This window comes from Sceloporus occidentalis, unplaced genomic scaffold (genome assembly GCF_023333645.1).
Source record: "Sceloporus occidentalis isolate IW3139 unplaced genomic scaffold, rSceOcc1.0.p SCAF_9, whole genome shotgun sequence".
NCBI classification, from domain to species: domain Eukaryota; kingdom Metazoa; phylum Chordata; class Lepidosauria; order Squamata; family Phrynosomatidae; genus Sceloporus; species Sceloporus occidentalis.
In genome coordinates, this window is record NW_028316989.1 from 48716827 (window position 1) to 48738447 (window position 21621).

The 21621-nt window shown below is 45.3% G+C and overlaps 2 protein-coding genes across 2 annotated transcripts in view; one reads left to right on the forward strand and one right to left on the reverse strand.

Moving 5' to 3' along the window:
- The window catches only part of LOC149307504 (integrin alpha-11-like), an 89722-nt gene that overhangs the window by 55217 nt on the left and 12884 nt on the right, over positions 1-21621 (reverse strand). The window lies entirely within an intron of this gene.
- The window catches only part of LOC149307505 (coronin-2B), a 46757-nt gene continuing 33316 nt past the window's right edge, over positions 8181-21621 (forward strand). The window contains exon 1 of the mRNA XM_089539311.1: positions 8181-8318. Within this exon, the coding sequence (XP_089395437.1) occupies positions 8304-8318 (15 nt within the window). The 5' untranslated portion in view covers positions 8181-8303. The remainder of the gene's footprint in view (positions 8319-21621) is intronic.

Below are 21621 nucleotides of genomic sequence, written 5' to 3' on the forward strand. Positions count from 1 at the left end.
ATCTGAAGCAACTCCAGGGCTGGAGTATTTTGAGAGCAACCAGACAAGCCCAGAGTCCTACTAGCAGCCCAACCTAGAGTAGTCCCATTGCACCAAAGAGGGGAGCTTTTCATATGTGCTGGCTTGCCTTTCAGCTACTGATTCAAAGGGTTTTCTGTAGCCAAGACTAACAGCATCCATCCAAGGTGTCTGGGAAGAATGGGAAACAACTGTGTGTATTTATTATCACCCCAAAAAGCAGATAATTTGGAACAGACTCTTGAGATAAGTGTCTTCATTTGGCAGTCATATAACTGGAACATGTTTGGCTTTTTCCTTCCCTCCTTGCAATATAGTTGTCTGCTGCGCGCATACCGCTCCTCTGCCTCTCTCGCATGTGCTCTCCATACGTTGGGGGTGAATTCAAAGATCTTCTCTCTTCTAATGGAAGTGGGAAAGAATCCAGACATCCCTCAGCCTCTGGCTGCCCATTTGGTCCCAGTAATGTTGCTTTTCAAAAACCCAGAGGCAGTTAATAAGTCGTAAAAGGGTGTCTCTCTGTTTCTTTGCGGGTCTCTCCGCATGCGTGTGTTTGCTTTCTGCTAAACAGCTATTTGCAAGGGTGGTTCGAGATCTCTGGTGGTGGCATTGCTTGGTTTGAGGAGCAATTATCAGCCCTGTCTTCATGAACCAAATAAATCAGCTTCTCTTGTCTTCCTGGAGGGGAGTCCAGATAACACAGCGCCCAATTCCCAAATTTGGCATGAATAGTCTGGAGGATGGGCGGCCAGTTCAGCACCAAACCTGGGGTATATTCCTCTTAAAACTTAGTAAAACACCTCCCTGTTTGCTGTGGATCTTCCCAGTCGATACAGACTAGCCTTCCATTCCAATGCCAAGCAGCTGTTTAAAATGTGTCCCACTTTGTCCTCAGCATGGCTGGCATGGCAGAGCATCTCTCACAGAACAAGGTGCCTAGCCATCATCGTCACTGTCATCATCATCATCATCATCATCATCATCATCATCATCACCATCATATTTATTTATATCCTGCCTTCTAGTATAGGGATGTAAGCTCAAGGTGGTGATTGATACGGTGCCAAATAAACCAACCTCCCTTGTCCTGTTGGTGGGTAGTCCAGATGACGCAGGGCTCAGTCCCTGAATAGGAGGGTGAGGGTCTGGGTCTGACTTATGGTGACCCTAAGGCAACCCTAACATGGAGTTTTCTTGGCAAGATTTCTTTGGAGGAGGTTTGCCGTTGCCTTCCTCTGAGGCTGAGACTTGTCTAATGCCATCCACTGGGTTTCATGGCTGAGTGGGGATTCAAACCCGTCTTCAAAGTCATAGTCACCATGCTGGGTCTCACCAAACCACAAATCCCAGGATTTCTTAGCTGGGAGCCATGGCACTTAAAGTGGGATCAAATTGCAGTGCGATGCACAGACAATCCTTTTTGGGTGCCACCTGAAATCAGTTGTTTTTAACCTGCTACCATAATCGCTGATCCTGATCATGTCTAACCAGGTCTTGTGCCTCCCTGTTGTGTGCTGTTTGTGCACTAGAGGGCATCCGCACTCTCCTCAAAATTCAAAAGTAAAGCATGTTTCCTGAACTCTGTAGGGCCAGAGAGGAGGAAGAGATGGCTGCAATGAGCATTCCTGGGAATGCTCCGAAACAGCCTGGACAGCCTAGGTGCCATCTCTGCACCCGAATCAATTCATGCACCAGCCCTGGGTGGTGCATAATAATAACAATTATTATTATTATTATTATTATTATTATTATTATTATTATTAGCCCATCTCTCCCTACAGATCGAGGCGGTTACATAGCACAATATAATAATCAATACATAACCCAACGGAATAAACAATTAGACAATGTCCACCCCTCCACCACCAACAAAATAATAACAATCAAATACAAATTAATGGTTAAAAGCACTACTTTGAGCAGTGCCAACTGCATAGCAATAGCATGTACATTTCTATACTGCTTAATAGTGAACTTGGCACTGGGGGTTGGACTGGATGGCCCTTGTGGTCTCTTCCAACTCTATGATTCTATGATTCTATGACTCTCTGAGAGGTTTACAGTCTGTAAGCCAATTGCCCCCAACAAGCTGGGTACCAAGCTACGACTTGGGTGCCCTCCAAGTATTTCGTGCCATTTATCATCCTGGCTGCAAAGGAATCTTGTAGCACCTTTGAGAGCTAGCATGGTTTGAGCATTGGACTAGGACACTGGAGACCAGGGTTCAATTCCTGCTCAAGCATAAAAACTCTCTAGGTGATCTTGCGCCAAGCATTCTGGGGTTTCTGGAAAGAGGGATTAAAGAAAGTCTTAGGCTAATTTGGGAGCTGGTTGACTTTGGCCAAGTCTCTCATCCTCAGGGGAAGGCAATGGCAAACCCCCTCTGAAGAAATCCTGCCAAGAAAACCCCATAATGGGTTTGCCTTAGGGTTGCCATAGGTCAGAAGGAAGCACCTTTGAGACTGACTGAGCAAAAGAAGTTGTAGCATAAGCTTTCCTAGACTTGGGACTATTGCTGAGCGAATTATCCCATGCAAAATGCGACATCACATTTAAGATTTTCAGACATATTGCTATTAAAGAGGCAATGAAAAGGCAATAAAGAGCAACAAATCATTTTTGGGATTTCCCCATGAATGATTTGTTGCTGTTTATTGCCTCTTTAATAGCGAGGTTGTGTGAAAATCTTAAATGCGATGTTGCATTTTGCACGGGGTAATCGGCTGTTTAAACTCCTATTTTGCCTTATTTCCCCAGTGTGACAAAGTCCAGTTTGACAGTTTGGGGACCACCGATCTAAAGGACGAAGGAAAGGAAAACAATGCCAGAGAACTTCCAAAATTCAGTATTGTACAGTATTTACATCGATCTGTAGAGAGAGGTAGGATATAAATAAATAAATAAATTATTATTATTATTATTATTATTATTATTATTATTATTATTATTACATTGACCCATGGATGAGTCAATCCATCATTGTTGTTGTTGTTGTTATTACATTGACCCATGGATAAGTCGATCCAGGTTTTTTGGGTCAATTTTTTGGTGAAAATGTCTAGACTTATACATGAGTAAATATACAGTATATAAAAACATAGGGCATTGCAAAACAAAAGCTAAAAACACTCTTTATATACTGTAAGTATCAATGCATGCTTCTCAGTTGTGCTCCAAATGGAGGACATTTTGGAATTCCTCCTGGACAGAAGGCTGGAATGGAGGGCATGTCCTGGAAAAGGAGGACGCCTGGTCAGCCAGGGCATGCATGTGTTTGTGTTTGCTGAGCAGGCAAGAAACCCATCCAGCCCATCCTATGTCCCCAGCTCTTTGGAGGGTGTGTTTGTTCAAGGCATTCACTTCATACTTGGCACAAGTAGAAACGGCATCAGGCTTTCCTTCCATCTCCCAAATCAAACAGGGACGAGATCCGGCTTAATCCAAACCAGATGCGGGTGTGAAAGGAAGGAACAGCAGAGTTGTGAAGATCAAGGCGCTGGGTTCTCTCTAACCGTCCGGAAAAGGCAAACAACCGTCTTGCCAGGAAGGAAAGCTGAACGTCTCCATTGCAGGTGAGTGCCAGGAGTGTGTATGTGTGTGTAATGTGTGGTTTTGTGTATCGATCTGATTATGGAGGAGGAGATCTATACTACACACTTGTGCCAGCACGATCCCACTGTAACTGCTCTGGTCCCATGTCATTATATAAATGCATCCCATATTTCTATTTTAAAAGAAGGTTTAAAAGAGGCAGCAGACATCAAAACATAGAAGAAGAAAATATCAGCAATGAAAAATACAAAACAGTTTGTACATCTTATTGCAACAAGTAGGCCATCGCAAAGCTGTTCTATTGCTTTCACACCGACTGGAGTTTTGGACCTCAAGTGATTTGGATTTTATCCAAAGAATCAAGGAGCCAGGGAGGCATTTTTTGTAATTGATGTCAATTAGTTTTAAAACTGACCTTAGTTTCAGTTTTCCCTGAAACTGCTCCTCAAGGCAAGTCGCCAGCTAAAATGCAATGTAGTGATAACACACCGAAGATTGACATTAAAATGGAAGTAAATTAACGTTGATGTTTTACAGTTGGCCCTTTGTATCCTCAGATTCTGCATCCATGCATGGCTTGAAAATATGTATTTTTTAAAAAATCCCAAAGGGCAAACTTTGATTTTGCCATTTTATGTAAGGGATCCCATTGCATTTAATGGGAATTGAGCGTCCCTGGATTTTCATATCCATGGGGGATCCTAGAACCAAACCGCAGTGGATACTGAGGGTCCTTTGTAAAACATTTCAAAAATTAAAAATGATTTTAAAAGCATGGTAACAGCATAAAGAATAATACACCATCCTTTTAAAAGCCCTCTTTTAAAGAACCTTCGGCCTGTTACAGACTGCCAAAATAAAGCTGCTTTGGGTCTCTTTGGAGGTATGCTGTTTAGATGATGCATGCACCCTAAGAATCGGGAAGCTGCACCAAAGCTGCCCTCCAGTGCTTAGGAATGGAGTGTGGCTTTGGCGCGACCTCCGGCCTCTTAGGACCCATGCATCATTTAAATAGCATACCTCCAAAGAGACCCAAAGCAGCTTTATTTTGGCAGTCTGTAACAGGCGTTGCATTCTCAAAAGCCTGTCTTTCCTTTCCCTATCAAATGCCTGCCTTCCTTTCCTTTTCGATCTTAAAACTACACCTTCTTCCAAGCAAGGACCTGTCCTCTTAGGCTCCTGCAAACTGAATGGCCCCAAAGAAATAAACAGGAGCCTAATTCAGCTTAAACGTAAAGCAAATTGGATTACTATAATGCATTGTATGTGGTGCTGCCTTGGAAACTCCTGATGCTCTGGAACAGGGCTGTTGGATTGCATGCAAACTCTGGCTGCATCTGCAATGAAATAATGCAGCTTGACACCGCTTTAACTGCCGTGGGTCAACACTATGGGATCCTGGGTTTGTAGTTTGTTGTGACACTACAGCTCTCTTTCCTCTGACTTCCAGCCCAGAGTCTGAGAACGGAAGAACAAAAGAGGCAAGAAGGAGTCCTCTTTCCTGCCAAAATCTTGGTATTTGTGGAATCCCAGCTGGGCTTGGGAGGAGACCAGCACTTCCCGCCTCTGGTATAGATAAGGCCAAGCTGGTCCAAAGGCCCCTGGCAGACAAAGCACATTAAGCCACAATTGCAGGAAAGCCAAGCCTCTCCCCCTTTGCAATCCCAACATCCGGCCTTATAGCCCTCCTGGAAACAGTTCAGTTTCTTCTCGCATGGAGCCCTTGGGGTGCGGGGAGAGATGCTCTGCCTTTTGGGAAAGAAAGGAAGGAGGAAATGAGGAAGAGGAGGTAGCACCTTTAATATGCAGAACACAGCATATGGAAAATGGGATTAGATTTAGGAGAAAGAGGTGCAAAAATCAAGGGAAGGAACACGAACAATGTAAGATACGCAGATGACACCATACCACCAGCAGAAAATAGAAAAGGCTTTGTGCAACTATTGAGGAAAGTCGAGGGAGAAAATGCACAAGTTGGGTTATGGATGAACATTTTGTTATTGTTGTTGTCAAGTTGACTTTGATGTATGGTCACCCCACGAATGAGTGACCCCCAAGTCCCCCTGCTCAGGACAGCCATTGTGATCTCCTTGGTTGAGTCCAGAATGCGGTTTTCCCTGGTCAGTGTGGCCAAAAAGGTGTTCTTTCCAGATACTGGCTGGACTATATTAGTGACATGGATGTGCATAAGTCCTACTACACACTCAGTGTGAATTCTTCACCATAATAGTGCAACAGATGTATTCTGCTGATAGCAGTGGGAATGGAGTCACGCCAACAGCAATGTCATGCACTGCAGTTGTGCATCGCGATTGTGCACTGACCGTTGTGGTTGCACATTGCACATAGTGGTTGTGAATTGTGCACTGCAATTGTGAAACAGCACTCAGTCACTGACATGTTGCACAATGTTGGTATTCTCTGTTTGCAGATATTGACCCTACTGAGGTGATGCTGGATTGCAGCCGATGACCGGGAAGAGACGATGCGCAGCAATGTCTTACACATGGGTAAGATGCCCTGTAGAAGTGGTTGGGCATTTTTGTCCAAAGTGGAATAATAATAATAATAATAATTTTTGATGTATATACTGCCTCTCCCGCAGGATCGAGGTGGATTACAATAACGGATAAAATACAATCTAAAATACAACATACATTAAAATGTCTCTTCTTGCTTGTCAGTGCAAAGAGGCACATGGTTTTGTTTTTAAATTTCAAAGTAGGGAGACTGGGCTGCCTATCTCTGCTTCTTCCAAGATGATGGATGGGCAAAGTTCATGGCAAAGTTTTGCTGTCAGATTATCAATGACGAATTTTTCTGAGAAATCCAGATTTATCAGAAAGCCATTTTGGGCTTTCTAAACAGAGCTATCTGCACAAAAGGAGGATGGTTTCAGTCCCACACAATCCTCAAAAAAGTTATTCTCTTGGCATGCATTTATATATTTATTCACTGTCAGCCCCAGCGAGGGTTCATTGAAAAGCCCTAGCACAGCAAAGATATGCTTGGCCGTGTCGTCTCCGTACAAAAGACTCCCCTTTGTTTATTGGCAAACGGAACAAGAATGGGATGAATGCATGCGGACGGCCAGGGAGAGCAATAAAAAGGAGGAGCATTATTTTCCTAGGCCTCAAGCATCTCAGGATTCAGCATGGATCAGGCCATTGTTCAGTCCTACTTGCTGTATTTATAGTAGATGGGCAATGGCCAAAAAAGAGAAGGCAGTGGAGGGATTGGAGTGCTTTGGGAGATCAGGGTTCGAATACCCACTCAGCCATGGAAACCATAAGGAGAGGTGGGATTATTATTATTATTATTATTATTATTATTATTATTATCCTACTGTGTGACCTTAGGCAAGTCACACTCTCTCAGCAGCCGGAAAGGAAGGCAAGAACAAATCCTTTCCAGGACAGGGTTGCCATAAGCCAGGGTGCATGATAACAGCAACTACATTGCCAAAAAGACCCACACTAGACAAGTGTTCTTCAAAGGAGACAAAAGGGGGGAAAGTACACTGGGCCCTTGTTATGCGTTGGGCTTTGGTTCCAGGACCCCCATAGATACCAAAATCTGTGCATGTTCAAGCTCCATGAAATGCAATGGCAAATGCAAAGCCCCATGAAATGCAATGGCCAAGTGACATGCTGCACTATATATATATATATATATATATATACACATATATATATATAATGGCAAAATCAAGGTTTGCTTTTTGGAGTGTATATATTTTAATGTGGATGCTTGAATCTGTGGATAAAAAATATATGTGGATATGGAGGCCTGGATGTAACTCTCCCATCTGTGTCTTTTCCCCCCATTTCAGCTCTTCTTTGGACAGGTCCTTCACTTCCAGTGCCTTGTTTCCCACCCTTTGCTGGTCAGGTCATGTCCATCCCCAGGTGAACAGAGGTCCTTTTTTTCCTGGACATGTCCTACATGTCAACCTTCTGTCCAGGAAAGATTCCCTTAGGTCCTCCTTTTGCAGCATGCATTGCCATTTCTAGATGCTTTCAGCTTTAATTTGGCCAGTCCTCCACATTTCTTGGGACATCCTACATTTTTGCCAGTGCCTTGTGTCCCCCCTCCTTTGAATGTTACTACACCTGGCCACCCTCAGGGGTGCCCTCCATTTCCAGTCTTCTGTCCGGGAAGGATTCCCATAGGTCCTCCATTTCCAGCATGCATTGCCTTTTGTAGGAGTTGCTTGTAGCTCTCCTTTGGCCAGGTCCTCCACTTCCCTTGAAACGTCCTCCATTTGGCCAGTGCCTTCTTTCCCACCCTTTGCTGTCCAGGGCATGAGGAGGCCCTCCTTTTCCTGGACATGTCCTCCACTTGCAGCCTTCTGTCCAGGAAGAATGTCCAGCATGCATTGCCTTTTGGAGGAGTTGCTTTTAGCTCTCCTTTGGCCAGGTCCTCCACTTCCCTTGGAAGGTCCTCCTCCATTTGGCCAGTGCCTTGGCTGGAGCTGGTCCCCATGGAGGGGCGATCGCGCACCAGTCTTGCTTGGCTTGGCTCGCCTTCCTCTTCCTCCTCTTGGAGCCAGAGGCCGGGGGCGCGCCTGTCTGCCTCGTGCACGCGCCCACTCTCTCCTCCTCCTCCTCCTGCTGCTGCTGCTTCTGGGAGGCAGGCTGCCTTCCTCTCTTCTTCCTCCTCCTCCTCTTCTTCCTTCTCTTCTTCCTCGCCCAGACTTTCCCTGCTTCCCTTCGCCGGAGAGAACTTTCTGCATGACTGTTCTTAAGGTAAGCAGACACCTTCTTCTTCTTTTTTGGAAGAAGGGAGCTTGCATCCCCTTGGCACCCCTTTGGCATCCATGCCTCTCCATCCTTGCCATCCTCGTTGCCGTCTGCAGACTCCTGTCTCTCCGCCTTCCTTCCTTCCTCCATCCATCCTTCCTTCCTTCCCTCCTTCCTTCCGAGTGGAAATGCTTTGTCACCTTCCGGGGGCCCTTTCTCCCTCCCCCCCTTTGCAGAATTTTTTTAAAAGGACTTTTTTGCAACATCCTTATTTTGTCTTCTTATTGCATCCTTATTATTGCAATAATAATAATAATTGCAATGGTAAGGATGCAATAACAATTGCAGTGATAAAGATGCGATGATAATTGCAACAATGAGGATGCAATGAGGATGGCAAGGATAAGGATCTAATAATAATGGCAAGGATAAGGATGTAATAATACTAATAACAACAGCAAGAATAAGGATGTAAATATAGTTTCAATAATAAAGTCAAATTGCAATGACAAGGATGCAATGATCACTGCAACAAGAAGGATGCCATAATAATGGCAAGAATAAGGATGCCATAATAATAATAATAATAATAATAATAATGATGATGATGATGATGATGATGATGATGATGGCAAGGATAAGGATACAAAAATAATTTCAACAACAAAGTACAGTTTTGCAATGGTAAGGCTGCAGTAACAATTGCAATGATAAGGATGCAGTGAGGACTGCAACAGTGAGGATGCCAGGATACTAAATATGCCACAGTAAGTGCAATAATGTAGCCCCAAACCTCCCTTTTTTGATCAGAATTGCAACAATTGTGGCATCCTTGTTAACTTTTGCAGGCTTGGGCCTCCCCCAAGCTGGGTCTTTGCCTGTCTTCAGAGGGTGCAGAACTATTTCTCGGTTGCCTCCTTGCCTTGCCTGGGCACACACATGCGGGCGCCTGCATCCACACACTGCAGTTTTAACCCATTGAGGAACCAGCCTCAAAGCAGGACAAGGGTGGCTCCTGTGGCCCAGCTCTATTCCAGATGAAGAGCTCTGGCTTGGCCAGAGAGGCCAGGGCTGCTTTTTCCCTCAAAGGTGGGCACCAGGCCTTTGCAGGTGGCTTCTGCGGAAGGAGAAGGTGGGCATGGCAAAGGTGAGCCCTGGTTAGGAACTAGAAGGGTGCATCTGCACTGCAGAATTGATGCACTTTGTCACCGCTTTAACTGCCACGCCTCCATGCCACAATATGCTGGGATGTGCTATTTGGTGAGGCATTTAGTCTTCTCTCTCTGGGGCCACAACAAACCGCAAATCCCATGATTCCACATCAAGGAGCCATGACAGCTGAAGCGGTGTCAAACCGGATTGTTTCTGGCGTGTTGCAAAATGGCAGCTATGTCTATCCCATAATGGAACTAGGCCCTCTTTGGGCCCCAAGTCCTAGAAAGTTAACTCATCCCTTAGTAAACCCATCCAGGGGTAGCTGTGCTGGTCAGGTAGCAAAGTGCAATAACATCCAAAGCCCACCACAAAATGGGGATGCCTTTTATGGGGCAACCAAAAGGCGCATAATCCACGTTGCAAGCTTTGCAGGGGAGCATCATAAGGTTGCAATATGTATTTTGTCCATTTTGGTTGACCCCCCTAAAGGTACCACTGCTTGGGGGATTTTGGATGTTATTGTACCTAGCCTACATTAGGTACAATAACACCCCAAATCCACAAAACAGTGGTACCATTACTGTCACTGCTGCTCTTTCTTCAGTGCAAGCTCTTGTGTGTGTCTGCATTGTACAGTTATTTCAGTTTCATAGCATGGGATTTACGGTTTGATCTCGTTGTTATGTGTCTTCATGTCATATCACACTATCCTAGGTTTTAGAGGAGATTTGCCATTGCCTTCCTCTATCACTGGTTCTCAAACTTCAGATCCTCCAGATATTTTGGAACTCCATCTCCCAGAATCCTTGAACACTGGCCAAGCTGCCCAGGAATTCTGAGAGTTGAAGTCCCAAACAGTGGGCAGTCCGGAGTTTGAAAACCAGTGGCCTACATCACCTGGGGCCCTATTGCATTGCAAGTTATGGCTCTACGATTCCACTTTAACTGTCCTGGCATCATCCCATTAAATCCTGGGATTTGTAGTTTTGTAGATTCATTCTCTCTGTTGCGGAGCTCTGGTGCCACACCAAACTGCAAATCCCAGGGTCCCATAGGGTGAAACCATGACAGTTGGTATGGTGGGGCAAACTGACCCAATGAGCTTGATTCTCCTATCAAATAGAGCCCCATTGTGACACGGGTTCAAATTCTGCCTTGTCCGTCATTTGCTGGGCTAATAGTTGATACAAGGTTAAAATGAACCGATAACCGGTTTCTCTCCAGGAGCAAATACAGTAGATAGCATTGTTACATTTAGAATTGCAGCTGCAGTTTCAAAATCCGTAAAATATTTTGGCAAGGGATGGGAAGCAATGGCCATCGGTGGTGGCTGGTGACTTTCGTGTCAATGGGGCAGTGGATCTACAGCGGGATTTAGTCCCATTTTAGAGGGAATAATAAAGTTCAGGACCTTGGATAGCTCCTTTAAATCACTGTTTTGGATTCTCTGCCCCATTGACCACCGTTGATTCCCATGGGATTCTTTCCTGCATAGGGAACAATATTTTCATAAGACCGTAACAACATTTCTCAGATGAAGGGATTCTATTCCTAGATTTATAGTAAAATATACAACTCTCTGTCTCAGATAGAGACACAAAAAGTGTGTGAATCTCAGGGTTTGTTCCCAGGGAACATACAGCGGGTGCTCCTCATTCACTGGGGTTCACTACTTTTCCTTCTACTTTGCCAAGCAGTATTGCCTTTACCAGTGAGCCATGCCATCTTATGATATGTCCTAAGTATGATAGGCTTAGTAATTTTGACTTCTAGGGAGAGTTCTGGCTTGTTTTGATCCAGGACCCATTGACTGGTCTTTTTTGGCAATCCACAATACCCATAAAGTTCTCCTCCAGACCCACATTTCAAATATTTACATATTCTCTTCATGTTGCTTTCTTCACCGTCCAGCTTTCATGCCCAGCTTCCTTTCCAAATCCTGCCTGTTTTGATCCTGATTTCTTGACTATTGTCTCTATTTTGATTAACCATTGAGCCAAGATGCAAAAAATTCTTTAACAGTTCCAGTGTCTTCATCATCCGCTTTAAAGTCACGCAAAGCATAAGCGGTCTTTATTTTCCTTAATGTTCAGCTGTAACCCTACTTCTGTGCTTTCTGCTTTGATTTTCCTCAACAGCCATTCCAAGTCTTAGCTATTTTCGGCTAGCAGTATGCTGTCATATCTTTAACGTTGATGTTCCTTCCTCCGGTTTTCACGCCTCCTTCCTCGTCTAATCCAGCTTTCTGGATGACATTAGAAAGCAGTAAATTATGATTTGCTTAGCTTTTTATGCATTCATCACTATGCACGACTGGGGATCTAGTCACTGCAAGGTCTTATGGGGATCTGGGGAATTGCAGTCCAAAAAAAAGGAACTTTTCCAAACTCTGGTGTCTCTAGTTGTGTTTTGCTCAGTGCAAGGAGTCTTCTCTTTGCAGCTTCTTTTTAAAGTTCACAGTTGGGTCAGTCTGTAAACTGCCATTATCGCTGGACAGCTATGAGCAAATATCTCCTGTTCAGTTGAGCCAAGTGTTTTTTTGCAAAGAACTTGCCTGTGCCCAAAAGTTTCCTGCTCCCAGAATGAAAATAAAACGCAACTCTTCTGGGCCTTGTTTCCTTGCAAGTCTAACTCCCATTTGCAATAGCAATGTGACCCCAGGGAGGTATTGGGCTGATTGGCTTTTAAGTATTTCCTTCTTCTTTTCTTTTTTAAATAAGAAGTGACACTTCCCATGTTGTATTTCTTTTCAAAATTTGCTTTGCAAGCATTAACTCTGTCCTCTCCGGGAAAGCTGCTCCGTGAATGCGTTCCCTTGTTCTTCTGGCCGAGCAATTCTTTTTGACTTTGCACAATCTGCCTTATAACTGACATAATAAAATGTGAGAAAGGGATCTTGAAGTGCTCACTTTAATCCAGTCACGGTTTAAGTCCAGTGCTTTGAAGCTAGGGAAGTCCTCTGAATTAATGCAGATCATTAACTTAAAGGTCCCTATGTTTGCTTTGACAGTTTCAGCCAGATTCTATACATGTTTGCTTGAAATTAAGTCTCACTACATTCATGGCGACTGGTTTCCATGTAAGTGTGAATCGGTTTGCTCTTGAATGATCTAAGGCCAAGGCAACATTGAAGTGTGGTTACAACTCAGAGACAAAGCGGTGTGTGTTGTGAAGAGAGGCAATGCAATGGGGGATATGGTCTTTGCCACTTGCTGGCTATGATCATGGTTGCATAGTGTAATTCCTCACTTTTCGAATGACATGTTAATAGGTTGGAATCTTTTTTGCTACCATACACCTGTGAAGGTTCCCTTACATATATGGCTGTCATATCCGTGTTGGCCCTATAGCAAAGTACAATAACTTCCCAAATCCACAAAAACAGTGATACTTTTATTGGCCAACCCAAATGTGCAAAATCCACAATGCAAGCTTTCAAAGCTCCACTGGGTTCTTCATCAGGCAAAGGTGTTAAAAACCAAACAGGAGAAAGAAAGAAAAATGACAAGGTTGGAGTCATAGGCCTACTATTTTGTCAAGGTGTTGTTATGTTTGTTCTGAGTTAGGATGGTACGGAGGGATATCTATGTAGGTGGAGGCCATTCATCCTTCTTAACCATGTGGGATCTGGCAATGCTGCTTTACCACACGTATGTGCCCATGTCAAATGTGCAGTGCACAACTATGCACATTGCATGAATGTAACCGTGAACAAATGCACAATGCAAACCATGCAGAATGGCACTACATTTGAAACTGCTTGCACAGCCTTGAACTGAATATAGACTTTCCACTTCAGACAAAATGTCCAGCTGATTCTGTAGAGGATTTGATGTAGGGTTCTGGCCAGGACTGCCTGCCCCTTCCTCTTTCCTAAAAGAAACTGGAGCGGTGAATCTTCAGGCAGCTATCGTGGGGTTTCTACAATCCTCCAGTTGGGCTGAAGACTGTGGAGATACCACCTGTAGCCCCACGCTTTAATCCTCTTTGACCCCATAAGGATTGCACAGGAGCTAAAAATATCCCCCGTTACCTGGAATCCCTGATCGCTGAGGTGCTTCTCCTGATGAAGCTCATTAGAGGAAATCTCCCGGGCTAAAAATGGCCACCTTCCCCTGAGATCTCTCCTGAGATGGTCACCTAAACTGGGGTCAGAGGGAGGAGTGGAGTCAGAAGATCCTTTCCCCGTTTCTTTGATTCCCTCTATCCCAGAAGTGAGGCACCTCATGCCCTGGGCCCTAATCCAGCTCTCCTGGCATGGGGGAAAAACCAAACCCCAAGGGATCCCACAGATCAATAGCCAAGCGGTCAAACAGGGGTCCCCCAGCCCCACCTTCTGAGTTCGACCCTCCAGGAAGGAAGAGAGGCAATGCAAAACAATGCCTCCGTGTCCATCCCAGCGAGGTGGCCAAGACCATCCAAGGCAGAACATCCACATTCAGTTCACAATGGTACGAAGGAAGATGTGCAGGCAATGCCATTCCACAGGCATGATGCACATTGAACATCATACATCTGTGTGCAGGTGCACAAGAGCATGTGGTTGCAAATCTGACTGTGCAAATTCACTCTCGAGGTGCCCACTGTGCAATTACATTGACAAGGTCAGAAGGTCTCTATGCCATCATTTGGGAGAAGAGTTTCCAGATTAGGTGCTCTTTCCTGACAGAAGCTGAGTCCCAGGGTGTATCTACAGTGCTCAGTCACCATAGTTTGATACCGTTTTCACTGTTGTGGCTCAGTCCTATGGAAACCTGGGATTTGTGGCTCTCCATCAACCCAGTTGGCACTGACCCTGGAAACTGGACTGGTTTTGGGATGTCTTACAATGAAGAGCAATGCTAAATTCTCCTTTGCCCATTTGGAAGCCTCCTCTGCCACTTTCTATTTGGTGGGCATGAAAGCCTGCCAGCAAACACAGATGATGGGGTGTCTCCCGGGAACTTGCACTGTGTCGTCCACTTGTCTGCTCCTGTTCCCAAAGAGAGGCACTGATGGGAGAATTGAAGGAACGCCACAGCGCAGGGCTAGTGAAGATGGTTGGTATGGCAACCTAAGAACAGCGGAGGAGGCAAAAAGGAGAGTTTGCAGATGGGGTGGTGTCTCTGCAAACTGACGTTTTTGAAGCACATGCTAAAGGCCTGCAAAACCAGGGAGGCACAGCCATCCCACAACAGTTTGGACTCCAAGTAACAGCTGGACATTTGTTCCTTGGGTAAGGCAAACATGGCCAGATTCCTACCGGTGTCTCACCCCAGCATACATTCCCCTACAGAACCAGTTGGACATTTTTGTCTGATGCAGAGTTGTCCATGTTTTCCGTTCAAGGGTGAAAAAACAGAATTGCACATAGAATGGCATTGCTTGTGATTGAGCATCACTGGCTACACAATTCCACAATTCATGGACATAGGTCTATGAACATAGGGTTATGCTCCGTCTCCTTGATGTTGGGTCTCGGTTGATGTGTGATGACTCACAGCAAAGAATGGGCCGTCACTGATTCAACGGCACCACGTGGGCATCTCATATCAGAGCGCATTGGATGTTTCGGTTGAGTGAGTCCAAACAGCTGCCCCTCCTTAAGACCCAGTTGATGCATCACTCATTCTCTTAACGTTTAATTCCTGTCCACTTGACTGGCCACTGGACTGGAAAGTGCATTGGGTTGGAGGGGAAGGGAGACAGATGAAACTTCCTGTTGGGGTTGTAGGCCTTTGCAAAGATGCATTTACTTTGTTGTAGCTGCAGTCCCCATCAGGGAAGGGAGCCTGGACACTGCAAGTGTGTGATCCCAAGATTGCCAAAGATTTTTTGAGTCTGTGGCCAAGGTTTTTCAGGGGGAGACTTACCATGAAGCTCTGCACAGCTGGAGCTATGACGCATCTTCCCCTCAATTCAACCCATCATCACCAGCGCCATGCCCACCCATGTTTAAGGCTTCCCAGTCCATCTCAGCAATATCAGACTGGGATGCACCAGTTTGGGAACTGGTGTGGTGGTTAGCACATTAGGCTGGGACTTCCTTTATATTAGATCCTCTGCCAGGCCAGGCCAGAGCAGGTTAAAGCATCAAACCTAGGCTAGAAATCTTGAGAAAGTATATGTTTCGGAAGTGGTGAGGACACCTCTCTCGTTGGGCATGTACTAGTTGGCTCCTTAGCCCTCTGCTTTTTGCTGATCACATTTCAGGATGCATTTTGGATGCCAGAGGAGACAGCTCAGCGTTCCGGGGGACCTGGTACAGTTCTTCCCTTGCTGCCCCTCTTTCATCAGGCCTGACTGACCCATTGTGAATGGGCCAATAATAGGCATAGTGTCCCCTGGAGATGTGGCTTTTGCTCCCTCCTCTCCAGGGAATCAAAGCACTCTCATTCAGTTGGTCGAAGGCTTTCTCCTCTCAGCCTGGGGCATTGCGGGTGGGTGGGTTGTGTAGACAAAGAGCTTTAGGTTTCCCAGTACCTTAAGATGTTATTTTTTGCACTCCAGTTCATCCGGCAATGGTACTTCCATCTTTCTGGACAGAATGGCTGATATCCTACATTGTCCCAATGTGACAAAAATATAGACCCATTGAGTTACATTGTCACTGCAGAAACCCTTTACTGAATACCAACAAAATGCAATGTATGTGTATAGCCAGTTTGAGTGTTGCCTAGGACTCTAGGAGACCAGGATTCAAGTCCCCACTTGTCCATGGAAACCCATTGGTTCACCTTGGGCATATCACACTCTCTCAGCTTCAGAGGAAGGCACTGATGGCAAACCCTTTGCCAAGAAAACCTTGCTGTCCTTCCATTACTCAACAATATTGTGCAAGATGCATGCATGAGCTGGTCTTCCTTCTTAGATGTGCATCAGATGTGTGGTTCTGTGTGTGGCAGTCTTCTTATGCCGAGCATGACCATTTTCTGTGATTTCCACTCCTATGCCAACAACCACCAGCTTGAGTCCCAGTTTTGGGGAAAGATGGGGTACAACTAAAGGGAACAATAACAGTAGCAGCAAAAACAACAGGGTTGTAGCAGGTGTTCCATAGGAGACAATGTGGTGTCTTCCTATTCCCAGACTACCAGAGATTTCCTGATAAGCTGCTTTGTGCAGAATTGGGGAGGAAGAGGCAACATGATGGGGAATAAATCATTGTAATATGTTAATCCTTAAAAGACAAGAGTAGAAGATAGATGCAGCTTAGTAGATATCTGTTCTTAACTGTTCAACCTACCCATTGGAAGTTAAGGACACATCTCAGGCAGGTTGTTGCATGAATTCTGACTCCTTTACCAGGGGAGCGCATCCCTTGTTGCTGGCATTTACATTCCCCAAACCTTTCATCAGACCTATAGATGCAGCAACGCCATGCTCTGCCTTCCTCCGTGGGATATACGTGGCTCCGAGTCTGTTGTCTGTAGTTTCCATTGCCTTTCTGAGTCCAAATGTGGTCTCTAGCTAGGGCTGCCATTGGAGTTAAAAAGCACCTCTCGCTCTTTCTCTGGCCATCATCAGCCATGTGTGAATGTAACTAATGGGATAGCTCTCCTAGCTGGCAGGAGATGTTTTGCCCGGGGGTCTGTTTGTTTGTTTGGCATTTGCTCATTTCAGAAGAACAGGCCTGGGGTTGAATCTGCGTAGGAGAGAGCAAAGTTTGGAGGCGGCTATTGGTTTTTCCTGCTTTAGCTCATTATGGGAGGCAAAGTGTGGGAGAGATGAGGCTGTGACTGCCGCCCATAGGTTTGCAATGCTAACGTCCCCCCTTCCTCACCTCCAGGCCCTGTGTGTCCATATTACATCTGCTACGCAAGGCTCAAGAGTGAGGGAAGCACCCACTCAATGCAAAAATCTTGCAGGAATCATCCTTACACTGCATGGTCTAAACCAGGGCTATGAATCCTGCAGACCTCCAGATGTAGGCAGATTGCAACACCCAGCATCCCCTAGTTAGCATAGCTAAGGATGAGGAATACTGGGAGCTGTAGTCCAACAGAATTGAGGGCCCCCATCATGATTCCCACTTCTGGCTGAAATTTGGTTGCTACTCCTAAGTAGATTCTGGAGTTACAGAAGTGCTTACTATTTAGGAATGGATCCAGCAGTTCTAGAACTAAATAAAACTAGAGAAGATCCCAAAGTGTCAAGATATATCATTGAATACTAAAGTCAGGATTGTTCATGCTGTCCTATTTCCTCATTTCTATGTAAGGCTGTGAAAGGTGGACAGTGAAGAAAGCTGAAAGGAAGAAAATCAACCCATCTGAGATGTGGTTCAGTGGATACTGTGGATGGTCAGAAGACAAATAAACAGGTCCTAGAGTAAGTCAAATTTCAACTCTTCCTGGAAGCCAAGGTGACTAAACTGAGACTGTCAGACTTTGGCCATATCATAAGAAGACACAGCTCACTGGAAAAGACAATAATGCTTAGTGAAGTAGAAGGAAAAGAGGAAGACCACATTCCAGATGAAAGCACTCAATGAGAGAAGCCACAGCCATGAATCTGCAAGACCTGAGCAGGGATGTTGATGATGACTTGGAGAACTCTCATTCATGGGTTTGTCATAAGTCATGGTCAATTTGACAGTTAATAGTAACAAAGTCTAGTTGGTACGTAGAGAGATCTTGTAGCACCTTTGAGACTAACTCAAAGTCTAGTTGGAATGAATAACTGGATTTAGGCCTACAGATGTTCTCCAGCTCCCAGTACTCCTTGCCATTAATGATGCTAGCTAAGACTCATAGGAGTTGCAATCCCCAACTATCTGCTACACTTTCCCCACCAAAGACCTGTGGCTTCTGAGCAATTGATTTCTACCTTTTTTCCATTTTAAAGTTCTCCAGTAGGGCTTGGGGGTTGTTGATGTTTTGCAGCAGGCAAGGATTAGACTGCTTTGAGTCGCAAGGTAAGCCTATTTGGCTAACTTCAAGTGCATTTGCAAAACATGCAGACCGAGCTGATTTAAATAAGTTCATCAGGGTTAATTCTAGTCAAAGGGAGCACAGAGAGAGAGACTGAGAGAGCAACTGAGAGAGGCAGAAAGAGAGAAGCTTTGTAAACCTTGATTTAGTCATGAGATATCCTCCCAAGAAAACCCCACGGAATCAACAAGAGGCAGGGAGGGATGGGAATGAAGAAAACACAAGGCATTTTTCTTGGAGAGAAAGATGGAAGAAGAAGACCTACAAAGGAGACAAAGCGGGAAGAAAGGCATGCTTTCCATTGTTCTTTTGCCCTTTCACTTACTGGACGATTGAACAGCAAAAATGGGAGTCGCATTGGCTGCGATTCAACCAAATGCTTGGCGTTGAAATATTTTTCTTCACCAGCCTTTCTCTAACCAGCCAATTCTGAGGACCGTATCCAAGCCTGCCAAGCAACAGACTGCTTTTTGCACGCTGCCCAATAACCAAGGCAGCAAGATGCAAACATGAAATTAGAAACAAAGGTAAAAAGCACCAGCAGCGTAAAAGCCAAAATAAGGCAGGAAGCAGGAGATACAGGTTGAATATCTCTTCTCTGGAATTCTTACCAAGAAAATCCCTGATAGGTTTGCTTTAGGATTTCCATAAAATGGAAATTATTTGAAGGCACATAACAACAGCAAGTATAGATAGAAAGATTACAAATGGATAAAATTACACAAAAACATTTATGACATCAAGGTTTTGTTTTTGTTTTTTTCCAAAGTCACAGACAGAGAAAGGATCCTTATTTATGCAGGACTAAGCCGTGCAGAATAATCTTGAGTCATAGACCACTGGCAAGTTACAGCTATCACATTGAATTTCAGTGACTCTTGCAAATGTGCATTGCGATTGTCAGCAAGCCGTTCATTTTACTAATCGTGTTTTCCACATTTTTCTCAGCCATTCTTATTTTTGTGGGGTAGATGTGAATATTTTAGTGTGTACCTTCCAAGAGCCTGGCAGTGCCCAGTGAATCTAGTGGGTTTGCATGACGAACATCGTAGTTTTGGGAAGGAAGATGTGGAAGCACTGGAAGAAGCGGCTAAATGATAAATAAAAATATGTCCTGGGCTTTAGCACATGACTGTCTTATGTGCAAAAAGCCCATTCTACACAACAGGGGCAGGTAACAATGTGGGTGGGGGGGGCGTCAGTGGGGCAATTTCCAAACCCAAGTCCCCATCCCTGGATCACACCTTATATCTCAGTCTCAAATCCTCCATTTACTTCTATGGCTGCTCTCAAAATAGAGACAGGAAAAGACAACTTAATTTTCTGTTGCCATTTTGAGAACACCTGCAGAGGAAAATACTTACATTTGCAAACTGGAGTGATGTCAAACTGCACTATTTCTGCAGAAATATTAACATATTAGCTGACCTGATACGTTAAGACAAAAGCATCTAAATGCAGTTAAAGCAGCCAAAGATGGGTTAGAGCCATGCAGATGTGCAAAATTAGGACCCCATCTTGTGGCAGTGAGTCCCAAAAGTTAAGGACACACTAAAAACCCACCATTACTATACTGTTTCTCTGCTTCCAGAGGCTGACCCTTTAATTCTTGTCTGTAGAGAGAGGTGGTAAAAAAACCCCCACAGTTCAGTATGGTAATTTTGCAAAGCTCTTTCTCCTTTCCTCCCTTATCAATGAAGCCTGCCCACCTTTCCTGGCTTTCTTTATGCCCAGCAAGATGGTGGCACGCTGGACTCTGGCCAAGCTGTCCTTTCCTGCCCTTGAAATTGGTATCATGTCCTCCTGCAATCTGCATAATCTTTTCAGCCAGGACACGTCCATCCAAAGGAGGTCATGGTTGCCCCAGCCTTTGGGGAGGGCAGGAATGTCACAAGGCCAAAGGCTTTTGGGGGGCAGGGTGGGGACAGTGGCCTCAGGGAGCTGTGCCCCGGTGGTTGGTGTCCAGCTCTGGCCTGGGGGGGGTCCTCTCCTGCCGTTAAAAGCGGTCGTTGTTTGCATCCAATCTGCTCAGAAGAACATCATCCATCTGTTGCTCAAGGTCGCCGCATCCGAAGCGGGTTCTGGTGCACAGGCTGCAGAGCCGGTTGGCGTGGGGAGAGTCACGTCAGCTTCCTGCTGGCAGAGCATCTGGCCGTCTGGTACATCAGGCGGAGGAGGGATTGCCTCCCTTTCCTTCTTTCTCTGGAGATGGCCCAGGGAGACTGTAGCTCAGGCCCATTGCCTGGTGCAAATCCACCCTCAGGTAGCTCCACTCCGGTTGCAATCCTTTCTGCTGAATTATGCAATCGTCCTATTTGTTGTTATGTGCCATCAAATCATTTCTGACTTATGGCAACCCTACATCAACCCTATCAGGGGGTTTTCTTGGCAAGATTTATTCAGAGGAGGTTTGCCATGGCTTTCCTCTGAGGCTGAGAGAGAGTGACTTGCCCAGGGTCACCCAATGGATTTACATGGCCAAGCTGGGAACTGAACCTGGTTCTCCAGAGTCACAGTCCAGCGTTCAAACCACTCCGCCATGCTGGCCCACATGGGATCAGATGCTTAAAAAAGGGAGGCTGTAGCTCAGGCTCACTGGGAAACAATGATGGAAATCCTGTCTGGGGCAAACTCACTCAAGGAGTTCCACTCTGGTTGCAATGCTTTGTGCTGAATACTGACATTATGCAATTGTCCCATTTGTTGTTATAGAATTGGAAGAAACCACAAGGGCCATCCAGTCCAACCTCACTGCCATGCAGGAACTCTCAGTCTGTTGTGCGCCTTCAAATCATTTCGGACTTATGGCAATCCTAAGGCAACCCTATTGTAGGGTTTTCTTGGCAAGATTTCTCCAGAAGGATTTTTGCCATTGTCATCCTCTGAGTTTGAAAGAGTGTGACTTGCCTGTGAGTTTCCATGGCTCAGCCAGGATTCGAACCCTGATCTCCAGAGTCACATTCCAGTGTTCAAACCACTCCGCCACACTGGCTTTTGTGGTTCAACAGGTGCAGCTTGTTTTGCAATGGACATGCACTGGAGAAGGTCATGGGGTGCTTGATTCTTGCCTTTGGAAGTCTGATATTTTTGCAACCCTCAGTGAGACCTTTCTGAGATTCTTTCCTGCCAGGCATCCTTGCAGCCTGGCCATTTTAAGCAGCTGCCACCGCTGCCACAGTTTGCGTTCAACAGGAGCAGATGATAAGCCATTGGGTTTGCCTTGGGTCCCTCTCTGTTTCCTT